The sequence below is a fragment of the Panthera tigris genome, chromosome B3, assembly GCF_018350195.1.
Source record: "Panthera tigris isolate Pti1 chromosome B3, P.tigris_Pti1_mat1.1, whole genome shotgun sequence".
In the NCBI taxonomy this organism is placed as follows: domain Eukaryota; kingdom Metazoa; phylum Chordata; class Mammalia; order Carnivora; family Felidae; genus Panthera; species Panthera tigris.
Window position 1 is genome coordinate 121,711,090 of NC_056665.1, and position 20,139 is coordinate 121,731,228.

General features: G+C 39.8%; 2 protein-coding genes across 2 annotated transcripts in view; one reads left to right on the plus strand and one right to left on the minus strand.

Annotated features, from left to right (window-relative positions):
• The first annotated feature begins 22 nt into the window (after positions 1 to 22).
• Positions 23 to 8,132, plus strand: LOC102965750 (SRA stem-loop interacting RNA binding protein). The gene is made up of 4 exons (XM_007095006.2): positions 23 to 151; positions 3,610 to 3,668; positions 7,460 to 7,567; positions 8,020 to 8,132. Exons 1-4 carry the CDS (start codon positions 55 to 57, stop codon positions 8,089 to 8,091), a joined length of 336 nt encoding a protein of 111 aa, XP_007095068.1. The 5' UTR covers positions 23 to 54; the 3' UTR covers positions 8,092 to 8,132.
• Positions 8,133 to 20,139, minus strand: part of SNW1 (SNW domain containing 1) — a 32,866-nt gene continuing 20,859 nt past the window's right edge. Inside the window, exons 9-14 of the mRNA XM_007095008.3 lie at positions 18,783 to 18,899; positions 17,592 to 17,733; positions 13,490 to 13,586; positions 11,138 to 11,255; positions 8,900 to 9,063; positions 8,133 to 8,819 (exon numbers count right to left, since the gene is read on the minus strand). Of these exons, the coding sequence (XP_007095070.1) occupies positions 8,621 to 8,819; positions 8,900 to 9,063; positions 11,138 to 11,255; positions 13,490 to 13,586; positions 17,592 to 17,733; positions 18,783 to 18,899 (837 nt within the window). The 3' untranslated portion in view covers positions 8,133 to 8,620. The remainder of the gene's footprint in view (positions 8,820 to 8,899; positions 9,064 to 11,137; positions 11,256 to 13,489; positions 13,587 to 17,591; positions 17,734 to 18,782; positions 18,900 to 20,139) is intronic.

The window sequence follows — 20,139 nt, forward strand, 5'->3', positions numbered from 1 at the left end:
CGGCAGGTTCTTCCGGGGTCGTGACCACTGGTCACAGAGGTCCTTAATCTAAAGATGGCGGCTTCAGCGGTGAGGGGCGCTATGGCGCTGCGTACTAGTGCTAGCCGGCCGGTGGCTTTCGTCAGAAAAATTCCCTGGACCGCAGCCTCGAGTGAGTGATGGAGACGTATTAGGGGTGGAAGTTTGAGGCTCAAGCGATCCTCAAAAGCACTGCTTTTGGCGGAGCGCTGGAATCAGCGTGGTAGCTGGATTAAGAGCTGTTGCTCCTGAGCAAGCCAGTGAGCAGAATTTTTTTTTTTTTTTTTTTTTTTTTTTTTTTTTTTTTTTGCAACTAATTGGGGATGCGTCTTGAGCTTTTGCGGCATGTATTTAGGGTTTCCTGCCTGCGGGAGTGATTTGGTGGCAGTTCGTTACTTGCAAACGTTAAGATGTACGATTTAGAAGGGACTATTTTGATTGCGGTATGGAGGATGGATTCAAACTGGTAAGGTTGAAGGCAGGGAGACGAACTAAAAGGCAGTTTCAGTAATTTAGTCCTAAGAAGAGGACCTGAAATAGTGTAGTTGTAGAAAAGCGGGTCAGATCCACCTATGTTAACAGAACAAAATCAACGGCTTTTCGCGATGGTTTGAATGGGAAAGAGTACGGAATGACGGAAAAGGAAGAACAACTTCCAGGTTTTTAGCGTTGGTGAATATCGTGGTTAGGATGTGGAAGCAGCAGGTTTACAGAAGAGGAGTTAAAGGTTAAATGTGTTGAGTTTGAGAAAAACCTGTGAGGTCTCCGTCAGCAAGTGGACAGAGAAGATTGTGTAGAGATTGAGAAGTGCCCTTTTAAACATACTGCGCAGGTTAGAATTCCACCTCGGCCATTTAATACTTGTGCAACAAAAAAAGGAGGTAATTTGGGAAAAGGGCTCACTACTGTAATTCAGTTTCATCTGTGAAATGGAGTCAGTAATAACTTTCCTCATAGGATTTTTGATTGGGTTAAAATGAGTTTATATGTAAACCGCTTAGACCTGTGCTAGATACATAAGTGCTCAATGAATGATAATCATTTTCATGATTACTGTAATTGAAGCTCAAGGGGAGAGACCTAGGCTGGAGATAGAGGGTTGGGAGTAATCAGTATTGAAATCTCTCACCAACATTGATTTTTGTCAGTTGCAGTTTTGAGAAAATGTTTTTATATTTGCCTACCAAAAATTAAAAATCCACGGTCAGTTTTATAGGTTTTCATGTATCAGGTCATCTCCCTTAAAGAAAAGAATGGAACTGGGATTACTCACCTCTTAGTTTTTGTGGTCCAGGTGTGGGTAGTGGAATGGAAAATAGATCAGTTTGTGCCTCACTTTCTCAATATGTGGCAGGTGAAGATCAAGCCAGTACAGTGTCTTGCTTAGGCTCCGTGAAACTGTGTAAAGGCCCAGGGATTTCATCAGCATCTTGCAGTTGCAGGTGTACAGACCATAATGGGTTGGTTTAAAACTCTTACAAAGAGTCTATGTAACATACAACTTTGAAACATCCTCTCTCAGTTCATTCATTCATTCATTCAGCAAATATTTAAGGAGTGTTTGTGGTGGGCATTGTTCTTGGTGCTTGCAGCTGTTTTCCCTTAACAGGTATAGGTGATTTGGGAAGAGGGTTACCTTCCAGAACTAGTTTGTTTTGGAAGTGAATGTTTTCTAGAACTTTCAATACCTGGTTTAAAACGTGTATATTTAACACTATTTTGTTTATTCTCCAGTAACATGGTCTCTGAGGTCCTGATCTTGACAACTGATTTGACCAACTGGGAGAGCTCTTCAGAAATTTAGTCCCTATGGGTTGCTGAAGCATTACTAGGCATTTATTCATTCATCAAATATTGCCCTACTGTGTATCAATTACTATTGACATAGTGGACTCAACACTCGGGAAAGTTATGGTGTTGTGGTGAGGGTGAGGAGACTTACAACAGATACAGGCAATTGTTGAAGCAGTGAGGTTTAGATGAGCTAGGGGAAATAACCAGGTAATATGAAATATCAATCAGGGAAAGTACAAGCACTGTAGTTCAGAAGAGATCATGTATTTTTGATTTTTAAGATTACTATGCATCTTTGAGGACTTGGGTCAGGATAATAACATTGTTTTGTATTGAGTAGATCCCCGATAAATTAATATTCAGTGGATATATTTGGCTTGGATCTTGAAGGATAATTACAATTTAGGCAGGAAGAGATAGGATTACCGACATAACAAGGGGAAATAACAATAGACAAAGATGGAAATCCACGGGACACACAGAATTTCATTTGCTATACTAGAGAGTAACTATGGGCCAGCAATGGGAAATAAAGCAGGAAGGGTAAGCAGGGTCATCTCAACAAATTTTAAAGTATCAGCTTTTTAACTGAGTGTAAACTTTATGGAAGGCAAGGGCTTAAACAACACACTACGGTTAAATTGTCTTTTGTGTGAATTTCTCACAAGGATTGTTATCCATGCACCTGACACTATGATGAAGATACTCTTCTGCAGGGGATGAAGACTACAGTCAACTCAGCAATTTATCTGTGTGTGTCCCTACACACACTTTCCCCAAATCTGGTACATTGCAGCTTTATAGAAATGGTTCTTGACTTACAGTGGTTTCATTTACAATTTTTTGACTTTACAATGGTGCAATAGTGATACACATTCTGAAGAAACTCTGCTTTAAATTTTGATTTTTTTTCCCTGTGCTAGTGATATGCAGTATGATACTCGATACTAGGCAGCAGCAGCAGCAAGATGCAGCTCCCAGTGAGCCATGTGATTACGAGGGTAAACAACTCATAGACTTACTCTGTGCCCTTAACCACCATTCTGGTTTTCATTTTCAGTAGTCAATAAATTACATAAGAAATTCAACACTTTATTATAAAATAGGTTTTGCATTAGATGGTTTTGCCTGACTATAGGCTAATGTAAGTATTCTGAGCATGTTTAAGCTGGCTAGGCTAGGGGTGCCTGGGTGGCTCAGTCAGTTAAGTGTCCGACTTTGGCTCAGGTCATGGGTTCAAGCCCCGTGCCAGGCTCTGTGCTGACAGTTCAGAGCCTGGAGCCTGCTTCAGATTCTGTGTCTCCCTCTCTCTGTTCTTCCCCTGCTCATGCTCTGTCTCTCAAAAATAAAAAAATAAACAAAAAAACTTTTTTATGATGTAGGCTAGGCTAAGCTATGCTGTTCAGTAGGTTAGGTGTATTAAATGCATTTTCAACTTAGGATATTTTCAACTTACAATAGGTTTATCAGCTGTAACCCCATCATAACCTGAAGATCTGTAGTCAGTACCATAGCTGCTTCCTAAATCTTAAGGCTTCAAGGAAATGCAAAGTAGCTCCTGTTCACAAAATGTTTGGGAACTCTAGGCCCACTTTTGGTTTCTACCTACAATCTAGGATGAAAGATACAAAATATATTATCTCCTTTTTTGTTGTTTGTTTTTAAGTAATCTCTGTGCCCAACGTGGGGCTTGAACTCACAACTCCGATTTCAAGAGTCACATGCTTTACCGACTAAGCCAGCCAGGTACCCCAAAATACATGAACTACTTTTAACATGTTTTCTCTTCCTATACAGGTGAGCTGAGAGAACACTTTGCACAGTTTGGCCATATACGAAAGTGCATCATACCTTTTGTGAGTATTCTCTTTGAAAAAAAAAAAAAGTTATCCTTTCATCCTTGATCCTCAAATTTTATCCTCGAATTCTTGAGTTTTTGTCAAAACATATCAACTTGTATGACTTTCTAATGAAGTAAAAGCTGTTCAGAGTCTTTATGGATAAAATTATGGGTGATACTGATTAAAAAGTAAAAAAAAAAAAAAACTTATCCTGCACATAACAAATTATCACAAATGTAAGGACTCAAAACAACAAACATATGTTATCCACAGTTTCAGCAGATCAGGAACCTGGGCATAGCCTTACTGGGTCCTCTGCTCAGGGTCTCATATAGTTGCAGGCCAGGTGTCAGCTGGGGCTTTGGTCTCATCAGAGGCTCAACTGGGAAAGATTGATGTCCAAGATCCCTCAGGTTGTTGGCAGAATTCATCTTTGAACTGTCGGACTGAGGTATCTACCTTTTTGCTGGCTTTCAGCTTGTAGGGACTACCTGCAGTTCCTTGTTACCTGGGAGGTCTGTAGGCTCCCCCAACATGGCAGCTTACTTCTTCAAAGTCAGCAGAGGAGTTTCTCTGTCTAGTCTGTTAAGTTTGTCTTAGAACATAGTCATGGGAGTGGCATCCCATCATTTTTGCCATATTCTTTTGGTTAGAAGCATGTCACAGGTCCCACACACCCTCAAGGGGAAGGGGTTATACAGAGGGTAACTTGGTGGGACATGTGTAGATCACAGGGCCATCTTTGAATTCTGCCCACTCCAGTATTATAGTAAGGACTTGATACTAAAGGATGATTTTATCTGAAAATTAATTGGTGGAGGGGCACCTGGGTGGCGTAGTCGGTTAAAGTGTCTGACTTTGGCCCAGGTCATGATCTCATGGTTCATAGGTTTGAGCCTTATGTCGGGCTCTCTGCTGACAGCTGAGTCTGGAGCCTGCTTCCAATTCTGTCATCCTCTCTCTCTGCCCCTCTCCTGCTCATGCTGTCTCTCAAAAATAAATAAACATTAAAAAAAATTTTTTTTTCAACTGGTAGAGAATATCTGTTTTAATCTTTATCCTTATTAAGTTGAATGCCTTTTTTCTTTTAGTATTTTTATATTTGTTATATTTCCTTTAAAAATTTTAATGTTTACTTTTGAAAGAGAGAGAGACAGAGCACGCGCAGAGGAGGGACAGAGAGAGGTAGACACAGAATCTGAAGCGGGCTCCAGGCTCTGAGCTGTTAGCACAGAGCCTGACGTGGGGCTTGAACCCACGAACTATGAGATCATGACGTGAGCCGAAGTCAGATGCTCCCCGAACTGAGCCACCCTAGCACCCCTCCTTTGCTTTCTAAGGAAGGTTTAGAAATCAGTTTATGAATTTGTTTTGCTTTATTCTAGGCTGTATTTTTCTGTGGGCTTTCTAGAATTACTGGATTTTTGATGGTGTGATGTGAGTACACACAAAGTTTACAGGTGCTTCACTAAAACTGCCCCTTTTTTCCTCATGACACTGAGAAGACTATGGTAAAATATCAACTTAAAGAAATTTAAATTCTTAACTCTTAATGTTTGTTGCTTTCCAAGGATCTAATAGATTACTCCTATCTAGTGCTAGTGAGGGTGTAGGGAAGCTGGCACTGAAATTGCTCAGAAGTTTACTTCATTTCTGAAGGGTAGTTTGGTAAAATCAAAATCCAGAATTTGTATTTGCTTTGATCTAGCAATTCCATTTTTAGGCATTTATTCTGCAGAAATGGTGTGGTTAAGAATGCTCAAAGCAACATTGTTCACTAATATAACTGGAAAGGGGCGCCTGGGTACTCAGTTGGTTAAGCGTCTGACTCCTGATTTCGGCTCAGGTCATGATCCCAGAGTTCTGAGATCGAGTATTGCATTGGGCTACGTGATGAGCATGGAGCCTGCTTAAGATTCTCTGTCTCTCCCTCTGCCCCTCTCGCCTGCTTGCACTTTCTCTCTTTAAACTAAATAAAAAAAATAGTAATATTACCAGAAAGAACCTAAATGTTTATCAATGGGATTAAATATTCATTGATACAATGGAGTTTTTTATACAGTTGATTAAAAGAATGAGGCACATGTATTACTGACATGAAAATGTTTCTATAAGCTTAAAAACTACAATTTTACAGAGTATGAAACTTGTGTTTTTTGAAGAGCATTAAAAAATTTTATCCAAAAATAGTAACACATTTTTCTTGGTTCCCATTTCCCTCTTAGAAGTATAAATAAAATAAGTTAGGACCTGGAGTTAACAGGTTTAGATTTAAACAAAAGAAAATTTTGATTCTTGGTAAAACTAAATAAAATGTAACAGGAAAAAAGTTTCTGGTAAACAAATTCATGTACTCAAGTTAGAAATCCAGGTTCCTATCTTAGATACACAGTACTTAAGTTTTACACAAACCCAAAACATTTTTTTCAAATGTTTATTTATTTAGAGAGAGAGAGTGTGTGTGTGAGGAGGGGAAGGGCAGAGAGAGGTGAGAGAGAATCCCAAGCAGGCTCCACATTCAGTGTGCAGTCTCACGACTGGGAGATCATGACCTGAGCTGAAATCAAGAGCTGGACACTTAACTGACTAAACCACCCAGGCTCCCCCGACACACAAAATTTTTAAAGCTTTTACAGCAATGGTCATAAGGAGGTAGAGGAGAAATTGTATCTTTCTGAGGTAAGGAGTGAATCACTGGGACATTACCAGAAACTTCCTGCAGTCTAGATTTATACTTAAAAAGTCACCTTTTAGGAGTGCCCGGGTGGCTCAGTCAGTTGAGCCTCAGACTCTTGATTTTAGCTCAGGTCACGATCCTAGGGTCGTGGGACTGAGCCCTATGCTTTGTGCTGAGCATGGAACCTGCTTAAGATTCTGTCTCTCCCTCCATCTGCCCCCCTCTCCCACTATTTTCTCTCTCTCAAAAAAAAGTCACCTTTTAAATATGGGGGCAACTTCTAAGAATTTGGTTTGGGGGTGGTGTGGAGCACAACATAACTTTGTAACAAGATTGATGATGATGATGATGTACACTGAGTGAATAGACATCTTTGTATCTGTTCTTTTTATTTGGGTGGGGAGGGGCAGAGGGAGAGAGAGAATCTTAAGCGGGCTCCATGACCAGCACAGAGCCCAATGGCAGGCTTGATCTCACAACCTTGAGGTCATAACTTGAGCCAAAATCAAGAGTTGGATGCTTAACTGACTGAGCCACCCAGGCACCCCTCGTCTTTAAATAGCAGGGTGCTTCGAAGCACACCAGAATCTTTTCCACACGTGCTGATGTATAGGTTGGATAATAAGCACTCTTGTCCTAGGCACAAAGGGAAGCACCTTGAAGTCTGGAGCTAGGTAAATAAGGGTAATACTGTATATATTTTCTCTTTTTTCCTATTTTTCATTAGGAATAGGGAGTATGTGATTATAATGTAGTAGTGGTGATGAGAGTAATTGGTCTCCAAAATTACCAGAAATGCACCTAGATTTTGAGGCTTAATTAATTTTTTAGTTTCTAGAAATGAGGAAGTTAGAGTACTGTATTTATGTGATTAAAATTTCCCTTATTTTAGTGTGGTTTGTATCTTGAATGACAAAGAAAGTTTACTACCTATACGTTACTTCTCAGTGGCATCAGAAAAGCAGAATGTTAAGATTAACACGGCAGTTAACCCTTTGGTAACTGAGTTTTTCGACATCTTTAATAATGTCTGTTTTTTGGCAGATGAAAAGTTGGTAGTTTGTTTTGGAGCTCATGGAAACGTTTTTCAAGTTCATGATTAATCTCTTCCTAAATTTTGAATTTTTAGGACAAAGAGACTGGGTTTCATAGAGGTATGGGTTGGATTCAGTTTTCTTCAGAAGAAGAACTTCAGAATGCACTACAGCAAGAAAATCATATCATTGATGGAGTAAAGGTAAACATTTTTCTGTATAATGTCGTGAGCTTTCTATATATCAGTCAGTAGGTCAAAAGTATGGAATGACAAGGTCTTTGGGAGATTTGTAACTAAGGTTTCCTTAATACTGGTTAAAGAATGGTGGTGGTGGGAGAGTGCCAGTTCTAAAATGTCTGGGGAGGGTAGTACAGGAAGACCCTTTAATGGTTAGCAAGGTGTATTTAACATAGAGCAGTGGGAACTTACTTACAAGGTAGGGAGACTGTTGTTGAAATCCTGGCTTTTCCACTTACCATGCAACCTTGGGTCAAACCGATTTAGTTTTAAGAGCAGGGAACAAATAACATCCTCTTGACTTATTGCTGCTGACTCCATAATAAAAAGGCAGTCTTAAAGTGGCAGTTTTCAGTCAGTTGTAATGTTTTTGCAGATACTGTCTTTCCTTACAATGCTTATTTGATTTTTCTCAGCTCCACATTCAAGCTCAAAGACCAAAAATTTTGCAAGGGGATCAAACATCTGATGAGGAAAAAGATTTTTGAGACTGTTACTACCTATTAAATAAAGTAAACAAAATTGAAAATTTTGTCTAAATGTTTTTATTTGAAACAAGTAGTTGCACCAAGCAAGAGCTTGCTTTCCCCACTCCAAGTGAAAACTGAGCTCAGGAGGGGCAGGCGTCATTTGGCAGGACAGTTCTAGTATGTGAACATCCTTCTACTCACTGTGATTGGGGCAACTGTATTCATCAGCAGTCCTTCTTACACAAAATATTATCCCCAAAGTACTAACATCACACAAAAGGAAGTGGTCTTAATTTCATGTGTGGGGCAGTATGTTCTATAAATGCCAAAAGGTAGGAGAAACACAAACACAACCCACTCTTTAAAAAAACTAAATAGTTCAAAGAATTTTCCACCACCCCCCCCCTTACTCCCGTAATAAAAAGTAGTGCTGGGGTCTGACACCCAGATTTGGTTTTTATCCTGGCCATTTACAAAGTGTTTCCCCATCTGACTTGCATCATTAGGGTCATGGACAAAAGTTCATTCACTTTGAAGAACGGTGTATCTACTCCTTCCTCCTCTTCTTGCCTTCATGCTCATGTTCCTTGGGGCGGCTGCTGTCTGAGGGTCTTTTAGAGCCACCGTGCTGTTTGGCTTCTTCCAAAAACTTGTCTAAACCAAAAGGATCTTCCTCAAACTGAACTGGTCCTTCTCGGCCTCTCTGCCTACGGTCTGAACCAGAAAACTCCTTATCGGGAACAAATCTAGGGAAAAAGAAAAAGGACTATGAACCGCTTTGTTTTCACTAGTGCAAACAGTGAGACTGAGCTGTCTGCCTTGGTACCTGTTGGTCTTTATTCTGGCTTCTAGGTCATCACCATACATGTCCTTGTCCAGATTTTTACTGGGCCTGTAAATATTCTGGGCCATATCTTTACCACCTCTCCAGGCTTGATCATAAACATTGTAAATTTCATCTTCTCCACCTGCAAAACCACTGTCCATACCCTGTGGAACAAGGACATTAAAAGTTCACATTTTCAGCAATCTGAACTGCAAATTAAAATGATCTTCATTAAAAAAAGTCCATAAATTTTCATTCTTACCACCTTTGGTCCTTAGATTAAATACAGTGCTAATTAACAAGTCTGACTACTTTAGTGAAGTAGTCATTAAAATTGGGGGATAGTAGTATAAACAGGTACTTGACAATTTCAATTTTACAGACAATGGCAAAAAGATGAAAGAATTGTCAAGTACCATTTACCTGATGTCACTCACTGATTTATTTATCATGTAACTTCTATGCCCAACATGGGGCTTAAACTCACATCCCTGACGTCAAGAGTTGCATGCTGTATAGGCAGGCATCCCTGTATGATTTCATTTAGAATAGGGGCACCTGGGTGGCTCAGTTGCTTAAGTGTCCAACTTTGGCTCAGGTCATGATCTTGCGGTTTGTGGGTTCAAGCCCCACATTGGGCTCTGTGCTGACAGCTTGGAGCCTGGAGCCTGCTTTGGATTCTGTGTCTCCCTGTCTCTCTGCCCCTCTCCCATTTTCACTCTGTCTCTCTCTCAAAAATAAATAAACGTAAAAAAAATTGTTTAGAATAAATGTCACAGCCCTTAACTCCCTGAGAACATCACTGTCTGCCTGCCTGCCTGCCTGCCTGCCTGCCTGTATCTATCTATCTATCTATCTATCTATCTATCTATCTATCTATCTATCTAAGAGAGAGAGAACATGTGCTGGGGAGGGGGCAGAGGGCGAGAGCAAGAATCTTAAGCAGGCTCCCATGACCCTAGGATCGTAACCTGAGCTGAAATCAAGATGCTCAACTGAGTCACCCAGGCACTCCAAGAACAATCACTATTATAGCAAGAGACAATAAGGCTCTTAATGAAAATCCTAAGACAACAAGGAACTTGCTTCATATATTTGAATGGTTCCTTACTACGGGATGTCCTTTTTTAGGAAAATTTTTATTACAACTTTGAAATAATTTAAGCTTAAGCTTGTAAGAGGTGACAGTCATAAATATTTACTTACATGAAACTTTCATGCCTAACCCCTTTGCTCGGCCTGGTAAATTACCACAGCATAGTGTTTAAGAACACAAACTTTGAAATCAAGACAGCCCATGTTTTAATCTTCTATCAGTTTCTAGCTAAACCTGTATGTGTCTCAAACATACAGAGGTTGTAACAAATAGTATGAAGTCATAGGGCTTTTAAAGGATTGAAATAATACAAGTAAAAGAACAATGCCAGGAATGTAAAAAAGTACCTAATAAGTTATTAAACTAAAAGAACTTACTCAAATGCTACCTTCAAATCTCCCTGAAGCCTCGGAGTCAATAAACTTTTCTGTTCCATATCCCAGTAGAACTTCACTTCTAGGTCTATATTTTTATTACAGCCTGCCTTGTCCTTATTTATATACATATATGTATTTTCCAGTAGACTTGAAGGTTCCTTGAGGGCAAAGCACATCTATCTTTGATCTAAAGGTCTTATGCCTGTAAATAATCAATGTTGGGTAGACTAAAACATAAAGATACTTCTTCAGTCCTAATGTGTCCTAGCTAGTTAATAACAATAGCTTCTAGGAATCAGATTTCCTGATAGCTAGTTTAGCACTTAAATTTAGTTTTTTAGCTTCATCTTTTAAAGATCTCAAGTTTATGTGATTCTATAGCATTAAAAAGTTGTTTTTGTTTTTTTCAAAGATCAACAAAGAACCAAAAGAGATAGTTTTGTAGGACACTGGGTCTATTTTAGAAATAAAAGACCAATATATTAGGTTTTTTTAAAATCACCTAATTTCTTTCATTTTCTACTAGTGTCTTAAATCTTAGCCAACTGTAAGAGGGCAAAATCAGAGTTGTTTCATCTTACTTGCATCAAAGATCAAATAAGATAAAGCAGCTAAGTTATAACACATAACTTGTAATATTTTTCTCTCATTATGCCAGCATACCTTACTTAGATTGATCCAAATCTAAGATACGTTAATTTTCTTTTCCCTGAGGACTGTATTTGTATCAACACTTAAGACATGCTATTTCTAAATTCCTTGTACCTTGGACTGGTTGAAGAGCCTTTGGTCATACTGAACTTCATTGGACGTCCGAGGATTGGGTACACCAAGAGCAATGACTTCGCTGATATCTCGATTTTCATTTCTCTGCAGTTTTGACCTGTTTTGAAATATAATGTTGCTAACTGAAAACTCTTCACAGACAAGCTGAATTTCAATTTCAACCTAACCAATCTCAGAAGCAAAGTTAATGAATATATCCTGTTCAGATCTTGTGAACATATATTCCCTGATAATGCATAATTGGGCTGGCAGTCCTTACAGCACTTCAGAGATGTGATTATTAGAAGAGGTGGGGTTTTACAATCAGGCCTTTCTGTTCAATGAAAAGAACTGTCAAGAGACTCACTCTAGACATGAAATGTTTAATACAAGAAATCACCTTACAAAAAAAAAAAAAAGGAAGAAAAAAAAAAGAAAAGAAATCACCTAACAGAGCATGCTGAGATAGAAAACTGCTAGTCTATATTTGCTATTATGTGAGGGTTGGACTGGGGGGGGGGGGCACTGGATGCAAATTAGATGTATCATATGAATCACTGTCAGTAAGCCAGAATCAGTTCTTCACCTGAACCACATTTAGTAATTTTATCCTATAAGAATTTTGAGAAAAACATATCAATGACTGGATTACTCAGGATGATTTTCAATATTCAGATTATCTTAATTCCCCTGCTGTTTCAGTATGTATGCAATCTATATCATAATGAAACCCTGGTAACTGTCATCACTTATTTTACCAGAAACTCAGGTCTGTCAATCTATTTTTTTTGAGAGACAGAGTGCTACTTTTTTTGAGAGAGAGAGAGAGACAGTGGAAGCCGGGGAAGGGCAGAGAGAGGGAGACACAGAATTCAAAGCAGGCTCTAGGCTCTGAGCTATCAGCACAGAGACCGAAGCTGGGCTTGAACTCATGAACCATGAGATCATGACCTGAGCCGAAGTTGGATGCTTAACCAACTGAGCCACCCAGGTGGCCTGAAACTCAAGTCTTAAAATGATTTCTATAGACAACCTAATTTTCACCCAGTCATAAGTTTACAGTCTTTCTACATTATCAATTCTCATAACCACTTTACTGTTTTTAAGGGCCCAATTTATTTACAGAGCCATTTTAATTTTTTACAGCTTAGGAATTTCAGAGCAAGAGTATCATTAATTGTGCACTTTCACATTTCATTCCACTCTCTTCTACACCGCTATTATCCACAATTTGAAATTCAGATTTTCTGCTTCTCCAGGGCTTCACTTACCCAGGGAGATGAGCTATGCCATTAAATAACAAAGACCACCACCAGCAGGAATCTTCTTTTTCATGTTTAGTACATGACTTGAAAAAAAAATGGATTTATCAATAGCTCACAAAATGATGAGAGTGTGGAAAACTGCTCATATGGAAAGACAATGTTTCATAGTTGTATTTAACTCTCACTCAGAATTCAGGCCTCAGCCTTTGGTGAACCATAAACTTTACCAATCCCTACTTTAGTCCAAGTCCCCATGCAAATATTTTGTTTGTTTCACGCAGGTCTGTACTTATTAACAGTGCTCTGGTCCATTTTCCCAAGTAATTTTACATGGTAGCTCTGTCTTTGAATTTTAATAGAACTGCTCATGAGAAGAGGCTGATTTTCACTTCTCAAAATCTGCTCTTATCTGCCACCGTACTCGGGACAGTCCTCTGCATGTAGGAGTATCTCAATGAAAGCACAGAAGCTTTGGGGCGCCTGGGTGCCTCAGTTCGTTGAGCATCCGACTGTGACTTAGGCTTCGGTCATGATCTCACAGTTCATGAGACTGAGCCTCACATCAAGCTCTGTGCCGACAGCAAGGAGCCTGGTTGGGATTCTCTCCCCCCACCCCCCCCGCCCCCTCCCCAACCCACGCATGTGCGTGCTCTCTCTCTCAAAATAAACATTAAAAAAATAATAATTTTTTAAAAAGTACAGACGCTTATTCTCTGCCTGGAGGAACAGGCACATAATGTTGGTCTCACCATTTAAAATAGGAAAAGAACAGACCAGAACAGTCCTATCTACTACCTTCACAAACATGATCTGAACTCCCTTTTCTATATCCCTCTGTCATTCGCAATTCTAGCTTATTCTATACATCTACAGGGTGATAAGAAAGGATTACTTCCAGGGACAGTCAATTCTTCTTCTAAGAAAAAGTAAATAGTTTGGTGTGAGAAAATAGTGCTGATCTAGTAAGTTATCAAACTAAAAAGGAAAGGCAGAGAAGCAAAACTGGGCCCAGTGGACTAAACCTTCTCTCTAAAAGGTTCAGAAAAGCCACTCCTCATAATTCGTATTTATCTCAAATAGCACCTACCTCTTATCAGGAGCTGCCCTGGAAAGATTCCGGTCGTGCTGTCTCTCTTTTCGCCTATCATGCCGGATTTCATCCCTCTCACGTGCCTCCCCATCCTCTGTGTGGACAGAGTTGAAAATTACTTCACCACTATGTTACCCATTAATATCTGGAACCAGAGAATATTCTTTAACCTATGACAGAACATTCCATGAATTTCTTTATAGTCACATTCAACCCTTTTAACTTACTTGCAATTAATTTAAATCCAACAGTATTGATCTAATTTTTTAAAGTTTATTTACTTATTTGCGGGGGCGGGGGGGGGGCAGAGAGAGAGGGTGAGAGACAATCTCAGGCAGGCTCCATGCTCAGCGCAGAGCCTGACTTGGGGCTCGATTCCCGAATGTGAGATCATGACCTGAGCTGAAATCAAGAGTCGGCTGCCTAATTGATTGAGCCACCCAGGCGCCCCAATTTAATTTTTGAATGTGAATTCCATAATTATGCATGCAGCTGCAGTGCTTACAGGTAAAGTATACTGATGATGTCTTTAACTTAACTTGAAATGCATCAAAGTTGTAAGGTGAATTGACGGATGGATACAGATGGGTAGACAGGTAATAAAGCAAATTTAGCAATGTTAATTGTGAAAAAAAAAGTTAACTGTAGAATCTAGGTGGTGGAGATATGGTTGTTCATTGTATAATTCTTTCAACTTTTCTGTGTGTGTGTGTTTTTTTTAAGTTTATGTACTTATTTTGAGGGAGAGAGAGAGCGCATGTGTGCACATGATCACGTGAAAGGGGCAGAGACAGAATCCCAGGCAGGCTCCACGTTGCCAGCACAGAGCCTGATGTGGGGCTTGAACCCACAAAATTCGAGATCATGACCTGAGCTGAAACCAAGAGTTGAATGCTTTACCGACTGACCCTTGATTTCAGCTCAGGTCATGACCCGAGGGTCATGGGTCTGAGCCCCACGTTGGGCTCCCCTTGAGCACAGAGACTGCTTAAGATTCTCTCTCTACCCTGGCTCTGCACCTCTCCCCTGCTCGCTCTCTAAAAAAATTAAAAATTAAAAAAAATTAAAATTGTCATATTAAAATTTCAGGAAAAAAAATTATGTGTAAATGTACCCTTGTATTTTCAAAGACTGGCTGAATAAAGAATCTTTTGCTTGTGGTCCACCGCAGCTGGCTGCGTCTTGATCTCTACCTATGGTGTTCATGTCTATCTTCACCTTCTCTTCTCTCTCCAGTCTGAAGGGACACAGTGTGAGCATGTGCTTTGGTGGAGCCAGCCTGTCTGGATTCACATCCTGTTCCTACGACAGGTTAGCAATATGACCCTGTGCAGGTTACTCTACCACTCTGAGCTTTAGTCTCCTCTGTAAAACAGTGACAGTCCTACAACCACTGCATGGGGTCGCTGGAGGGAGTGTATAAGGCAGTACATGTAAAGTGCTCAGAGTAGTGTCCGCCATAATAAGCACTCAATAAACGTTAGTTATTAGTATCTGACAACACATTTGTCAAAATTTTAACTAATTCTTCAAAAATCATTCTGTGCCTTCTTATCCTCACCAGTGTAGAGAACTTAGATACAGGGAAAATCTTCTAATTACCTTCAGTGGCTAAGTATATGTACAACAAGCAGGTTTTTATAACTTGCCTTATTAAGTCATTCATATATGATTCAAGGGTACAGATCACTACTTATAATCCTGGTTCTTTCTCTACAGCTGAACTCTGGACTCCTATATCCAACTGCCTGCCTGACACCTCTATCTTAAACTTAACATGTCTACAACTAAACTCCTAATCGTTCCCTCTCAAACCTCTTCCCCTGCAGTCTTCCCAATATTAGTAAATGGAAACTCAATCCCTCCCAACTGCTCATGAAGTTCTGGAAATAATCCCTGACTCTTCTTCTCTCATACCTCTACGTAACACATAAGCAAATTTTAACGGCTCTCCCTTCAAAACACATCTGTATCCGACCATGTTTTCCCTACCTCTCGTAATCTCTCATCTGGATTACTGCAACAGCCCTCCAAATGGTTTCCCTGCTCCTCCACATGCCCATTCCACAGCCTGCTCATATATGGCATATTGTGCTGCTTTGCTCAAACCCTTCAAATGCTTCCCTTGTTATTTGAAGTAAAAGCCATGTCCTTAAAATGGCTAAAAGGCCACCCATGATCTGGCCATTAGTCTTCGTATTTACATTAACTACTCTGACACCTTATCTACTACTCAGCGTGCTCCAGTCCAGCTACACTGGCCTCCCTGCTTTTCTTTAACACACCCAGTATACTCCCAAATCAGGGCCTTTGCACTTGCTATTCCTTCTGTCTGGGATGCTTTTCCGCAGAGTAAGACTCACTTCCCTACTTCCTTCAAGTTTTTGTGCTAATGTTACCATCTAAGAAGTCAGGTCTATTCTGACTATCCTTTCCTTCTGGTACTTTTATCCTCCTTGCCTGTTTTATTTTTCTCCATAGAGATTATTATTATGCTATTGTTATTAATCATCTAGTAATGATAAGTAACTTTTTTGGTCTGTTTACATTCACTGCTATACCCTCAATTTAACTGAAAACCTTGTGTCTAGAAGAGAACCCTGCATATAGTAGATGCTCAATATGTATTGAAGGAATGAATAATTGTACTAGTCTAGGATTGATTATTTGAAAAAAAATTTTTTTTAATATTTATTCACCTGAGACAGAGCACAAGTGGGGAAGGGGCAAAGAGAGAGGGAGACATAGAACCTGAAGCAGTCTCCAGGCTCCGAGCTGTCAGTGCAGAGCCTAATGTGATGCTCAAATCCATGAACTGTGAGATCATGACCTGAGCCGAAGCCTGACACTTAACCGACTGAGCTACCCCCTCATTATTTCATTTTTTCAAAAATTTTTAATGTTTATTTTTGAAAGAGAGACAGAGCACAAATGGGGAAGGGGCAAAGAGAGAGGGAGACACAGAATCTGAAGCAGGCTCCAGGCTCTGAGCTGTCAGCACAGAGCCCGATGTGGGGCTCGAACTCATGAATCATGAGATCATGACCTGAGCTGAAGAGCTGAAGTCAGACATTTAACTGAGCCACCAAGGTGCCTTTAGAAACTTTCTTTTTTAAAATATTTACTTATTTAAAGAGAGAGAAAAAGCACGGATGTGTGAACTGGGGGAGGAGCAGAGAGAAGGAGAGAGAGAATCCCAGGCAGGCTCCATGCTGTCATTATGGTACCCAATGTAGGGCTCGATCTCATGAACGGTGAAATCATGACCTGAGCAGAAATCAAGAATCAGAGGCTCAACCAACTGAACTACCCAGATGCCCTGAAAGAGGAAGTCTTAAGCAGGCTCCACACTCAGCACAGGGCCGACATGGGGCTCAATCCCATCACCCTGGGATCATGACCTGACCACTCCATAATATGCAGTTTTAAATGATTTTTAATTTAATTTAAAAATGTCCAGTGTAGGAGCACCTGGGTGGCTCAGTTGGCTAAGTGTCCAACTTCAGCTCAGGTCATGATCTCACGGTTTGTGGGTTCCAGCCCCGCATCAAGTTCTGCAGAGCCTGCTTGGGGTTGTCTCCCTGTCTTGCTCTCTGCCCCTCCTCCACTTGTGTGCACGCGCACGCTCTGTCTCAAAATAAATAAACAAACTTAAAAAAAAAAAAAAAAGTCCAAGGGTGCCTGGGTGGCTCAGCTGGTTTAGCATCCAACTTCAGCTCAGATCATGATCTCACAGTTCGTGAGTTTGAGCGCTGCGTCGGGCTCTGTGCTGACAGCTCAGGGCCTGGAGCCTGTTTCGGATTCTGTGTCTACCTCCCTCTGCCCTCCCCAGCTCATGCTCTTTCTCTCTCAAAGATAAACATTAAAAAAAAAAATTCCAATGTAGTCTCATACTACATTGAAGGCCCATCTTCAAATATATATTCTTTATTTTCTACTGCTACAGCTCAGTAAAGCAGAAGTTATTGTTTCATTTCTATATTATTTCTGAAATGTCTACATTTTTATAGGTGTGTACTAGTTTTCTATGCAGTAAGAACAATGGCGAGTCTCTAAATGTTCACAATGTAAATTCAACTCAGTAAAGACAATGTCATACCTTTTTCCACATGGGTTTTGATCCCAGCTCTTCTCTCCCTGGCTTTCTGGGCCATTTCTCTAAGTTTCTCTTCATGTTTCTCCTTTTCTTTCTGAGCCATCTTTCTCTCTACTTGTGCACGCATTTCTACAGCTTCACGAGCCTGTTAGTAAAGTCAGATGTTAAATAATACACAGTTGGAGGGTAAGTCACAGCTATCATCCAAAACCCTGACTGAAGTCTGGCTTCAAAGAGCAGTTATAAGAATTCAGATTTGTTATTACCGATTAAAACAAAAATTCTTGTCCACTAAAACAAAGCTTGCCTAAAAGACACTGCAAACTTAGATTTTTCACTCTGGAAAATGTTTTAATGGTTCAAATGATAATGACCCCAATAAATCTTGTAAGTCGCTGTTTCACTAATGCTTTCTCAGAAACAACCCAAAAACTACATTAAACCAGATTCCAATTAAGCAATTTTCAGTATCAGTAACATAGCAGGAACTGGTAATGTGTTCAAAATCAATCAAGACAATTCAAGATAAAGCCTTAGCAGGAGATGATTTTTTAGAAAGGTGCTTGCTGTGATGCAGGATGTATACTTATCTATGTTTTAAGCATGTGCCATGAGGTATGTGAACTTCCAGGTCACATATTAATAATATTAATGCCATAATATTAATAGACAATTGCTATTATGACTACCATTTTCTACAGCATTCAATTCATCAGGATGTTTATTTGCCCTTCCTTGCTGACCTTTTGGGAGACATCTATATTTAAAATAGAAAAAATTATTAAAAGAAAAAAAGAAAGAAAAACATTGTAAAACCTAAAAATAGCAGTCGACAATGTCTTTAAAAATGAGATGAGCCTAGTGAACCACCATTCTGGAGTGTTCGGAGGAGGCTGGCTGGCCAGCAACGGAGTCTATGTACAAGTCTACAAAGGCTGAGACCAGGCGCAGAGCTGCAAATAGCACCTGCCATGTCTGGCGTCCATGCTACGGGTGACTGTCTCTAGGTACCCAGTACTGTACCTGAAACAGCAGTATCTTGTGTTAATCAAAACATCATGTTGTAGGACTTAAAATTTACAGTGATGAGTCAGTTATTTCTCAATAAAACTGGAACAAACAGTATCTTAGGTAACCAAAAATGGATTTACAAATGATCAAGAGCATTACACCCGTTAATTATGACAGACCAACCTTCCGATCAGCAATATAGAGGGCTTCAGCCAGCTTGGCAAAGTTCTCATTGATGTGAACTGTCTGCAGGCCTCTTCCATCAGCAGCCAGACGCTTGTCTAATGGAATTGTATAACCCTGTGCGAAAGCAGGCAGGAATCACCAGTCATAAAAAAGTGGTAACAGATTCTTTAAAGTTAGATTTAAATATGTCCATTTTGACAACCACTGAGCTGAAGTTCTTGTTCTTACATCTTTCTTCCCAACTGTGAAACAGCAGCAGAGGCTCACACTGAGACCTTCGTGTAAAGTCTTAACTGAAAGCACTTCATGTCTGTGGTCTTATTTAACCTTCACAGTGACTCTGTAAGGCTGGTAACACTGTTGTTTCCATTTCACAGCTGATGATGCTGAGGTAGGGAGCTTAGGTAATGTCCCCAAGGTCACACAGTTAATAAACAGATGAGCTAAAATTTAAACTTGGACAGTAGGATACCAGAGCCCAAGATCAGGGCAAAAAGATTCTCATGTTAATAATTATGAGTTAGGGTAAAAGGAAATCACTATCAAATAGCTAAACAGTTGTTCCTCAAGTAATAGACCAATCATACAAAGTGGAACAAATCACTAACATCAGAGTATACATAGGTAGTTTAATGTGTTGTACTGTTTTAATGACTTGTCAGATTCTTGGAATACTGTAAGTTTTAGTAAATGGAAAAAAGATATTTTGACAAATTAAGATTCTGTGTTCTGAAATTTTGCATCCTATTTTCAGTAACTCAAGGAGTATACTTGAACACCATGGGCATTTCAGGCTTAGCTTTATTCTTCCAGATTTATGATTAGATTCCTAAATGTTGACTCTTGTCCATGGTCTTTACTCCTAATACACCAAAGTACACCCTTTTGTTTTAGGATGAGTACATAACTTCCTTTAAGAAATAATTTAGGAGCACCTGGGTGGCTCAGTCTGTTAAGCGTCCTACTTCGGCTCAGGTCATAATCTCATAGTCTGTGAGTTTAAGCCCCATGTCAGGCTCTGTGCTGACAGCTCAGAGCCTGGAGCCTGCTTCAGATTCTGTGTCTCCCACTTTCTCTGCCCCTCCCCCACTCGCTCGCTTGCGCTCTCTCAAAATAAAGACACACAAAAAATTTAATAAAAAAATAAAAAATAAATTTTAAAAAGTAGTTCTATTTAATCTACAAATTAAAGTGGCCTTCATCACCCATCAAAAATAGAATTATAAAGCGTGATTTGGGGGAAAAGGGGAAATAGTGATCAGAGAATTTATTTCACATTATTTTACAGATTCTTCATGACTCCTGCAAGCTTTGGTGCTTAGAGATGTACAGGATTTAAAAAGCTTATGCATAC